The following is a 10,560-nucleotide window of genomic DNA, read 5'->3' as shown; positions in this document are numbered from 1 at the left end:
CGTCACAGCTCACAGCAACCTCAAACTCTTGGGCTTAAGCGATTCTCTTGCCTCAGCCTCCCAAGTAGCTGGACTACAGGTGCCCACCACAACGCCCGGCTATTTTTTTTTTGGTTTTTGTTGTAGTCGTCAATGTTGTTGTAGGTGGTTGGTGCCCTAACCACTGAGCTATGGGCACCGAGCCATCTCTGGACCATTTTTAACTGTACTATAAAATTTTCCTCTTCCTTTTAAATAGCAGTGAAGGATAAAATTTCCACCATATCTTCTATTGCGTATAGACTTTAAACATGTTTGAGGCAGAACCTTGGAGTTGCAGGTTTAGCTCCTTCTGTTTTTGGAAATTCCTACCAGACGATCTGCTTGCTGTCAAACCAATTGCCAAAGTGAGTTTACTTTTGGCCAGGAGAAGTCTAACTTCATTTTTTTAGTTTAAAATAAAGGTGTCCAGGACCTCTGTAACCACCGCTGCATTTCTGAATTCTCATTTTCAGAAGGAAGGAGAAGAAATGAGGAAATGGCATAGAGCTTCAAGTTTTCTTACCTAGTTCTTGGGACTTTCTCGGGAGCAATACATTTTGGTTTTTTGGTTTTCTTTCCTTTTTTTTTTTTTTTCTAATTCATGGTGATGAATTAGTGATGGTATGAGAGGTATAAAATTGAAGAAGGAAATTTTGGAAGGGGAAGGAAAATCATCGACCACAGCACATTCTCAACCAAATCAATTTTAGGAAAGAATTAGCATGGATTTAGGACTTGGAAAAGTCTCCCTTTAATCTCTCCTCTTCCAAGTCTTCCTATGTTCTAGGAATATGCCTGCTTGTCTCCATCCCCAGCTGTCCTTGTATTAACTGGAGTCTTTAACTGGTGAAAATCTTAGTTGCAGATGATGATAACAGTATTATAATTTATCCAAGGGCTACAGCCACCCTCTGGGTCCTTTTCACTTTTAGTTCAAGTTTCTTTCATGTCCTCAAATTAAATCTTGGTGGTATAAAACCTTTGCTCTTTGTTTAGGTCTGCTATTGTCTATAAACATTTGAGTGTCCTGTTCGAAACCAATTAAAATATTTTTCCTTAATTTCAGAGCTTGAACGTTTGATGGTACTGAGCAATGAAATCAAGAATCCTAGTAAGCCTCTGCTCTGGGTGTGCTGTGATGGTGGCTCGGCACATGAGCTGCCGCTTGGGGAAGGGGTGGTCTCGTCTCACTCTCCTAGCTGACAGGGCCTTGGACCTATTGATTTCAAACAAATATTGTAGCTTGTAGAAACTTGCATTGCTTAGAGAGTGCTGTGAATTTTGGGTTTACTGTAGCTGTTCCTAATTTGCGTGAGATGTCTACCAAATAACGTCATCTGTTGGTGAACTGCGTGGAGTACAGAGAGACACAAGTGCCTCTGTCCTTGGGCACCTCTAGAAGGCTAACTCAGAATTCACGCGGCTGGCAGGAGGCTTTAAATGCAACAACAAACTAACTAGAGTTTTAGTTTTTAGTTTTAGTGTCCATAATCTAATACTCCAGGGTTTCACGTTCTCAAAAAATTTAATAGCTAGGAGTGATATTTTTCTGCAATATGTATGGCTATTCTTTCTCACAAGGATTCATGCATTATTGACCTGTGATTTCTTTTCTTCCTGTAGCAATCCCTCTGAAATCAGAATTAGCTTATGAGATTTTTGATAAGGGCCGGGTCCGCTTCTGGCTGCAGGCGGAGCACTTATCGCCAGGCGCCAGCTACCGCTTCATTATTAATGACAGAGAAGTCTCTGACAGCGAGGTGAGTTCCTGTGTGAGTGAACCCAGCTTTGGAGGAAGCCAGCTTTCCTTTTGGTAGGTCAGTTACTTACAGTCAATATTCTGTGTTAGTTTCCATCCCTTTTTGAGCTGTAAAAATTGGGGTGTAGAATATTGACAAGATGAATGGAGGTGGTTGCTTCTTGCAATGCTTGGAGATTTGGTTGGGGTTAGATAAGACATCAGCAGTCTTCCAACTCCAAGCCTGTTGAAATTAAAAAATGACAGATTATGTTTAGAGAATTTGAGCTTTCTTTTATCAAAAGGTTCAGGTTACACGGGGGCGGGGGGTATGTCCATGATGGATCAGTTCATTTATTCTTGATAATGGTTTTGAAGGCCTGCGTTTTTTGCCCTTTTGTGAGGTGTTCCTCCTTGCGTCCCCCACCCCTGACAGCTCCCCAGGGAAGACATCGGCTGGGAAATAAATTTTTGCAACTTCCTTGTCTATTAGGCTTGGTGTGGTGAGCTGATCTGGATAAAGACAAGGGGCAGCTGTGAAAAATGCATGTCACACCATGGTACAAACGCTTTTGCTTTTAATCAGATGGAGTCGGTCTTACAATGATAACAAGTGCAGCTTTTCTGGCTGTGGGATATTGGTGAAGGGATCAGTTGCATTTGGGTACCTTCCCTCTTGTTTAATTATAGCATACCTGGGGACCCAGCTATTTGAGGGGGTATTTCCTTATTGTGCAGCGCCAGGGTTCGGGGTCTCTCTACCCGACCCTTGTCTTTCCCCAGCGTGTAGTGTTATCAATGCTCTCAGGTGTCCTTCTAAGTCCTAAATGCTGCATCTGTTTGTGCACAAATGCTACACGAAGTCGTGGGAGGCAGGAGTCTCTCCTGCAGGCAGCCCACCTGCAATGATTCCAGGCTGGACCCTTGTCCTCAGCCCGACCTTTGTGTCTGGTGGATATTTTCTAGGGTTTGGCCAGTCAGAGGAAGGTCTGTGAAGAGTCTCGCGCAGACGAAGACCATGTGATTTCCTCCGCCAGCTGATCTTTCCCATGAGAAACACACTTTAAGACTCCTGAAAAGGAGAGAGTTGGTTTAAAAAGTAGAAAATGTGGGGTGGCACCTGTGGCTCAAAGGAGTAAGGCGCCAGCCCCATACGCCGGAGGTGGTGGTTTCAAACCCAGCCCCGGTCAAAAACTGCAAAAACTGCAAAAAAAAAAAAAAAAAAAAAAAAAAAGTAGAAAATATGTAGCTTCCTTCAGGCTGCCCAAAACCCAATGCTGTAAGATTATTGATGGGAGAGTACTGTCTGAGCAAGGAAATTGGAGATATTTTCTTGAGCAGAGATCATGCAGTGAAATGAGATGGAATTTAGTGTAATTGCACTTTATTTGCAGAATATTTTTGATTAACATTTCCTACCTGGTGTATAGAGCTTGTTTTAAAAATGGGTGTCGTCGCTACATGGCTAATCTCTTGGAGTACGGCTGTACTATTTCACCTCTTTAATTAGCAACCCACAGGGACTTTCACATTTGGAGATTGATGCTATTTTGTGGAAGTCACGGAAAAGCCTGTATTTATGGCACTCGCAAAGTCATTGAACTTCATCCTGCTGCATAAATGGCTATAGCAAGAGGCCTAATTATTTTCTGAAACCTGCCCAGACACTGCAGAGCAGCGGCTGAGAAAACTGAAAAGGCTTTTGTGTTGTTGAGAATCTGATCAGTGAGAATCATACCTTTTAATTTCTCAGAGCAAGTCCCCATCATTCCCTACTTACAGATATTTAGAGTGAGCATACCTTCCTTCAACTAGGGACTGTGCATTTGTCTGATCAACTCGAAATTTACTCTTGATATTCAAAAGCTAATACACGAAACTATAAAGAAATCCAAGGAGAAAGAGGGGTTGCATTCCTGGACCTCGACTTCTCACTCCTGCGCATGGTGCTTCCACAGATGGGGACAAAGTGTCAGACGTGCTTCCTGTGATCTGTACCATCTCTGGGGCCAGTGTCAGGGGAATGTCCTCACATGGCCACTGCCTCAGGACATGCCCCACATTTGAATGTGGTCCTGCTACTTCCAGGACTCTGTTCAATGTCAGATGGCGTCCCATCCAGGGGTGGCCTGAAATACTGTCCCCTGGCTCCGTGGGAGCCAGGCTGGTAAGGGTGTGAAGGTCACTCATGGTCACCACATGGGGCTTCGCCAGATGTTGTAATGCTTGTTGTTTTATTTTCTCCCATGCATTTTAGTCATTTTACAACAGAAACCCACTCTTGGTAACTTGGGGCCTTTCTGCTGAGGAGGCATCCATGGTGGTTCACGCTTTCATGTGGAACGTGGAGGGAAGCTGGTACCCCTGGCTTGATCCTGGGGTCACATAGAGGTTTCATGGACAGAATGTTGCCTTGGGTTTCTTTGTGCCACAGTAATAGTTGATGCGACTGTGAAATGTGGAGAGAGAAACTGGAAGGGGTTTCACTGTGCGATTCTGTTTCCCTGGCTGCTTCCAGGCACACAGAATTAAATGCGACAAAGCCACTGGCCTCATTGAGATGGTCATGGATCGATTTTCCATCGAGAATGAAGGCACCTACACTGTGCAGATTCACGATGGGAAAGCCAAGAGCCAGTCTTCCCTGGTGCTGATCGGCGACGGTACGTCTTACCCAGTATTCTCCTGTGTCCATGACAGATAACGCAAAGGAAATTGTGTTGACTGGAGAGAAGCAAGCATATTTCATACTTTTTTTTTTCTTCTTAAATTTGAATTTAGCATTCAAGGCTGTCCTAGATGAAGCTGAATTTCAAAGAAAGGAATTTCTCAGGAAGCAGGGTGAGTAGCTGACTTGCCGGCCTACCACTGGCACAAAACAAAGACTTGTGACTTGAATGTTTGTCTAAAGCAGACGCTAGGTAATGCTATGCACTCCACAGGCTGTCTTAAATGACCAAGAAATTAGGTCATTGCTTACCTGTAGAAATGTGGGTCCCTTTCTGTTCTTTGCTCTTTATGTGTGTTTCATCTGTATTTTTTTTTTTTTTTTTGCTTTCACCTTTAAAGACTAGACTCTACTGTGTAATTTTCACATTCCCTGCTATCATCCTTATCAAGGAAGTGGCCCCTCTGACAATCCTCTGTGCTGACCTGCTGGCCCATCAGAGCATCCCTTCTGGACCCTGTAGGGAGACAATTGTCCCTAAACACTCCTTGTCTAGGCACTCCATTTTTCAAAACACTTAGAGAACTCCAGGTGTCATGTAGATAAACAGGACTTTCTCCTCCACTGTGCTCAAAGCAGCTCTCTGGCCGAGCTGGCCTCCCTGACCTGTGGTTTCAGAGCCCTGGAAATTATCTCAGTTTCACGCTGCCTGCTGTTTTCTTCTGCCCCAAATGCTTTATATACATATATATAATACAGACTTACATCCACGTCCGCACCCCCATACATATATGTACGTATAATGTATATATTTATTTATTTTCCTTCTTTTTTACTTTTTAAAAATTGCTTTTCCTTTTTTCCTCCTTAGGCCCCCATTTTGCTGAGTATTTGCACTGGGATGTCACAGAAGAATGTGAAGTTCGCCTGGTCTGTAAGGTGAGAGACATGGTTCTAACAAGGAACGGTAAGAAGCTTGGTCTTGGTCCTGCCTGTGAGGCCGTTCAGGGAAGCCTCTGCAGTGAGACCCCAAGCTGAGGGCAGAACTTTTAGGTGCGAAGAGACAGGGACCACTCTTGGAGGTCAGTGCTTGTCATTTCTCCCTTTTGAGTAGAGTACATGTGTGGCACAGGCCACACAGAGGCCAAGGTCACCGCTCAGAAGGTGAGTCAATGCCCCCATGAGAAAGGGTGGGGAGCTGTCTGGGGCGCTGCCCACGTGACTTCGTCGGGAAGTTAAAGGTATGCTTTGGGAACAAGAGCTTTTCAGTTTTGTTTAACAATTTGGTAATAAGACAACCTTTAATTATTACTCAGTGTGAGAATCTGTATTTAAGCAACAAACATTAGCTTTGATGAGTACCTGCCACGTGACTGCCACTGAGCGGGAAGCCAGGGTAGGGAAGGTTGCTGGGGCTCTTTTTTTTTTCTTTTTTTTTGAGACATGGTCTCACTGTGTCATCCTTGGTAGAGTGCTGTGGTGTCACAGCTCACAGCTACCTCAAACTCTTGGGATTAAGTGATTGTCTTGCCTCAGCCTCCCGAGTCGCTGGGACTACAGGTGCCCACCACAATGCCTGGCTATTTTTTGTTGCAGGTGTCATTGTTGTTTAGCTGGCCTGGGCGGGTTTTGAACCCGCCAGCCTCGGTGGATGTGGCTGGCGCCATAACCATTGTGCTATGGGTGCCGAGCCTTGCTAGGGCTCTTGATGGTGCAGCATCCCTGACCCTGAACCACTTCTAGTGAGGTGCGTAAGAAAGGACCCAGGCAGGAGAGGTCACTAACGTGTGAGTCCTGAGCTGGAGGAGATGATCACCTGTGGAGATGACCACGGGCTACGCAGGTCAGAAAGGGCAGAATGGCCACTCCAGGGAGATGCGGTGGTAGGAACAAGAGGGCGAACTGTGGCTTAAACGGCCACAGGGCATAGCTCCTATTCCATGTATTTTACACAAGAAGCAGCACAAGGCTGGCAGGACAAGTGAGGCTGGACGCCAGGCTGTTTCCCGGCAGGACCTGGACACAGCTGCGGTCTGTGGGTGGAGGAGGGCTGAAAGGGCCCCGGACTCAGAGGGGCTGCTCAGCTGGCTGGTGAAGCAGGAGAGGCGGGGGCTGCCTGGTGGAGGAGACGGAGGTGGCGGCAGCTCCGACAGGGCAGAGGTCATGTACACAGAGCAAGAGGGGCTAAACTAACATTAGGAGCTAAAACTAACAAGAGCAGGCAAGAAACTGGGTGTGGGTGAGGGAAACGTCCTGAACGACCCTCACGGCAGTCTCGGTAGATGCGTAGATGCCACATTGCTTGAAATTAGCACTGCAGCGGGAGGCCCACGCTTTAGGATTTTGAGGATAAATTCATCCTTGGAAATATTTAGTTCTATCCATGGAGTGACCAGCTCACAGCTGGACACAGGAGCCAGGCCATGTGATGGGGAAATATCCATGTGGCTCTATAGATTCACGAGACGTCATGACACCTGTGGCGTGAGAATGACGCTGAGTGCCACAGGACAGCTTTAGGACAGAAAAGGATGGGAAAGGGGGAGTCTGGGGAAACTCCAGGTTGTCATCATAGCAGATGAGGGATGCTCAGGGGTTACGAAGAAGAAAGTGTCAGAGAAGTAAGAAGGTTAAGTAAGAGAGTGACTGTGGGGGGACAGAGAGCACCGGAGCCACGCGCCACCAGCCGAGGCACCTGGGCTCACAGCAGGGTGGCGGCCCCTCCTGCTGCTCAGAGGCACTGGTGACAGTCTGCATTAAGTGGGCTGGAAAGAAGGGCCCAGTGCACCCCAAGATGTGCTGCTGGCAGCAAGGGAATGAGGAATCACGGCTGGCTCCCCAACTTTTCAGATAGGACCTTCAATACCAGTTAGTGGCTGAGGGGACAGACAGAAGTTGTAGGTAAAGGTGAAGGGAGGGTAGGAGGAAGGATGGGGTGCACAGGTCCAAGGGACACGGTATGCGTGAGGGGGCAGTGGTGCCAGGGGCCCATGGGGGGGATGCTTCCCAGAAGCACCACGTGGGGTGTGTGAAGCCCGGAACGAGTTGGTGAAAAACACATCAGTGCTGTCTGTTGGTACTGCCAGGGTTCTGAAGGTGGCCACATGGTGGACAGTGCTGGCTGCAGTCCCACTGAAGGGCACAGGGCAGGCTCTCATTGCTGAGAACGTAAATGGCTGTCCCTCGGATCGGATGTGCAGACAACTGGAGTGGTCCAGACATGTGCGTGGGGCTGCTTTTCCCAGACGTGCTTGGTGCTCCTGCTGTGAGTGGTGGGGGGGATGCACTGGGTGGGGAGCTTTGGATCTCATCAGGGCAGGTTAGATGGTCATCCTGCTAAGGTGAGTAGGGAGGGAGGTGAGGCTGGACGGGGTAAAGGGGAAAGGTCCCCACGGGGCCAGAGGCTGGCACACAGGGCCCAGAGGTGAGGGTGTCCAGCTCGTGTGGTGAGTGGTCCAACGTAAGTGCATTGGCGTGGGGGTGAGCATCAGGTGAGGGCTCTGCGGCGAGAAGGGGGCTGGGCTTGTGGTAAGGACCTCTGCCATGTGCTAATGGGGGGCCTGCGCCACATTCTCCGGGACCAGGGAGTGCTGGACAGCCCTGGCAGGGACCAGGGGGGGTCCTAGGAATCCTCCTGACTGAGTTGGCTTTTCGCTAGTCGGCTTTCTCGCTAGTCCCCGGACTAGGGCCAGTGTTGGTAACTAATTCATAACCAAATTTCCTGTCTACACATCTCTTTTTAAGTGATAACTAGAACTAAAGTTTTGTATTTAACATGTTCAATGTTATCATAAATTTGTTATAGAGAAATTACCTTAGATTTATTTATTTATTTATTTTTTTTTTTAATTTTTTTATTAAATCATAAGTGTATACAATGATATGATTATGGGGCATCATACACTCACTTCATAAACCATTTGACACATTTTTATCCCAGTGGTTAACATAGCCTTTCCGGCGTTATCTCAGTTACTGTGCCAAAACATTTATATTCTACATTTACCAAGTTTCGCAAATACCCCTGTAATATGCACCACAGGTGTGATCCCACCGATTCCCCTCCCTCTACCCACCCCCCCCTTTCCCACTTCCCCCTATTGTTAAGTTGTAGCTGGGTTATAGCTTTCATGTGAGAGTCCCAAATTAGTTTCATAGTAGGGCTGTGTACATTGGATATTTTTTCTTCCATTCTTGGGATACTTTACTAAGAAGAATATGTTCCAGCTCCATCCATGTAAACATGAAAGAGGTAAAGTCTCCATCTTTCTTTAAGGCTGCATAGTATTCCATGGTATACATATACCACAATTTATTAATCCATTCGTGGATCGATGGGCACTTCGGCTTTTTCCATGACTTAGCAATTATGAATTGGGCTGCAATAAACATTCTGGTACAAATATCTTTGTTATGTTGTGATTTTTGGTCTTCTGGGTATATGCCCAGCAGAGGAATTACAGGATTGAATGGCAGATCTATTTTTAGATCTCTGAGTGTTCTCCATATATCCCTCCAAAAGGAATGTATTAATTTGCATTCCCACCAGCAGTGCAGAAGTGTTCCCTTTTCTCCGCATCCACGCCAACATCTCTGGTCTTGAGATTTTGTGATATAGGCTAGTCTCATTGGAGTTAGATGATATCTCAAAGTAGTTTTGATTTGCATTTCTCTGATGATTAAAGATGATGAGCATTTTTTCATATGTCTGAAGGCCGTGCGCCTGTCTTCTTCAGAGAAGTTTCTCTTCAAATCCCTTGCCCAGCCTGCGATGGGATCCCTTGTTTTTTTCTTGCTGATGCGTTTGAGTTCTCTGTGGATTCTGGTTATTAAACCTTTGTCAGAGTTATACCCTGCAAATATCTTCTCCCATTCTGAGGGCTGTCTGCTTGCTCTGCTTACTGTGTTCTTAGCTGTGCAGAAGCTTTTTAGTTTGATCAAGTCCCAGTAGTGTATTTTTGAAGCTGCTTCAATTGCCCGGGGGGTTCTCCTCATGAAATACTCACCCAGACCAATTTCTTCAAGGGTTTTCCCTGCATTCTCCTCTAGTATTTTTATAGTTTCATGTCTTAAGTTTAAATCTTTAATCCAATGAGAGTCTATCTTAGTTAATGGTGAAAGGTGTGGGTCTAATTTCAGTCTTCTGCAGGTTGCCAGCCAGTTCACCCAGCACCATTTGTTAAATAGGGAATCTTTTCCCCACTGAATGTTTTTAATTGGCTTGTCAAAAATCAAATAGCGGTAAGTAGCTGGATTCATCTCTTGGTTCTCTATTCTATTCCAGATATCTACTTCTCTGTTTTTGTGCCAATACCATGCTGTTTTGATCACTATCGATTTGTAGTAAAGTCTGAGGTCTGGTAGTGGGATTCCTCCTGTTTTGTTTTTATTTCTGAGTAATGTCTTGGCTATTCGAGGTTTTTTCTGATTCCATATAAAACGAAGTAATGTTTTTTCAAGATCTTTAAAATATGACAGTGGAGCTTTAATAGGGAGTGCGTTGAAAGTATATATTGCTTTGGGTAGTATGGACATTTTGATAATGTTGATTCTTCCTAGCCATGAGCATGGTATGTTTTTCCATTTGTTAACATTTTCAGCTATTTCTTTTCTTAGAGTTTCATAGTTCTCTTTATAGAGATCTTTCACGTCTTTTGTTAGGTAAATTCCCAAATATTTCATCTTCTTTGGCACTACTGTGAATGGGATAGAGTCCTTAACTGCTTTTTCAATTTGACTGTTGTTGGTGTATATAAAGGCTACCGATTTATGAATGTTGATTTTGTAACCTGAGACGCTGCTGTATTCCTTGATCACTTCTAGGAGTTTTGTAGTAGAGTCCCTAGTGTTTTCCAGATACACAATCATATCATCTGCGAAGAGCGAGAGTTTGATCTCTTCTGACCCTATATGGATACCCTTGATCGCCTTTTCTTCCCTAATTGCGGTGGCTAAAACTTCCATTACAATGTTGAAAAGCAATGGAGACAATGGGCAGCCTTGTCTGGTTCCTGATCTGAGTGGAAATGATTCCAATTTAACTCCATTCAATATGATATTGGCTGTGGGTTTGCTGTAGATAGCCTCTATCAGTTTAAGAAAAGTCCCTTCTAGACCAATTTTCTTGAGTGTT

General features: G+C 45.4%; 1 protein-coding gene across 1 annotated transcript in view; it reads left to right on the top strand.

The window, feature by feature from the left end:
- MYOM2 (myomesin 2) overlaps nucleotides 1-10,560 on the top strand; it is an 86,762-nt gene that overhangs the window by 52,119 nt on the left and 24,083 nt on the right. Inside the window, exons 24-28 of the mRNA XM_053598085.1 lie at nucleotides 1,088-1,132; nucleotides 1,645-1,781; nucleotides 4,278-4,422; nucleotides 4,541-4,600; nucleotides 5,299-5,366. Of these exons, the coding sequence (XP_053454060.1) occupies nucleotides 1,088-1,132; nucleotides 1,645-1,781; nucleotides 4,278-4,422; nucleotides 4,541-4,600; nucleotides 5,299-5,366 (455 nt within the window). The remainder of the gene's footprint in view (nucleotides 1-1,087; nucleotides 1,133-1,644; nucleotides 1,782-4,277; nucleotides 4,423-4,540; nucleotides 4,601-5,298; nucleotides 5,367-10,560) is intronic.

This window comes from Nycticebus coucang, chromosome 7, assembly GCF_027406575.1.
Source record: "Nycticebus coucang isolate mNycCou1 chromosome 7, mNycCou1.pri, whole genome shotgun sequence".
Classification (NCBI taxonomy): Eukaryota; Metazoa; Chordata; class Mammalia; order Primates; family Lorisidae; genus Nycticebus; species Nycticebus coucang.
The sequence above is the reverse complement of the archived record's forward strand: the minus strand, read 5'-3'. Positions and strand labels throughout refer to the sequence as shown.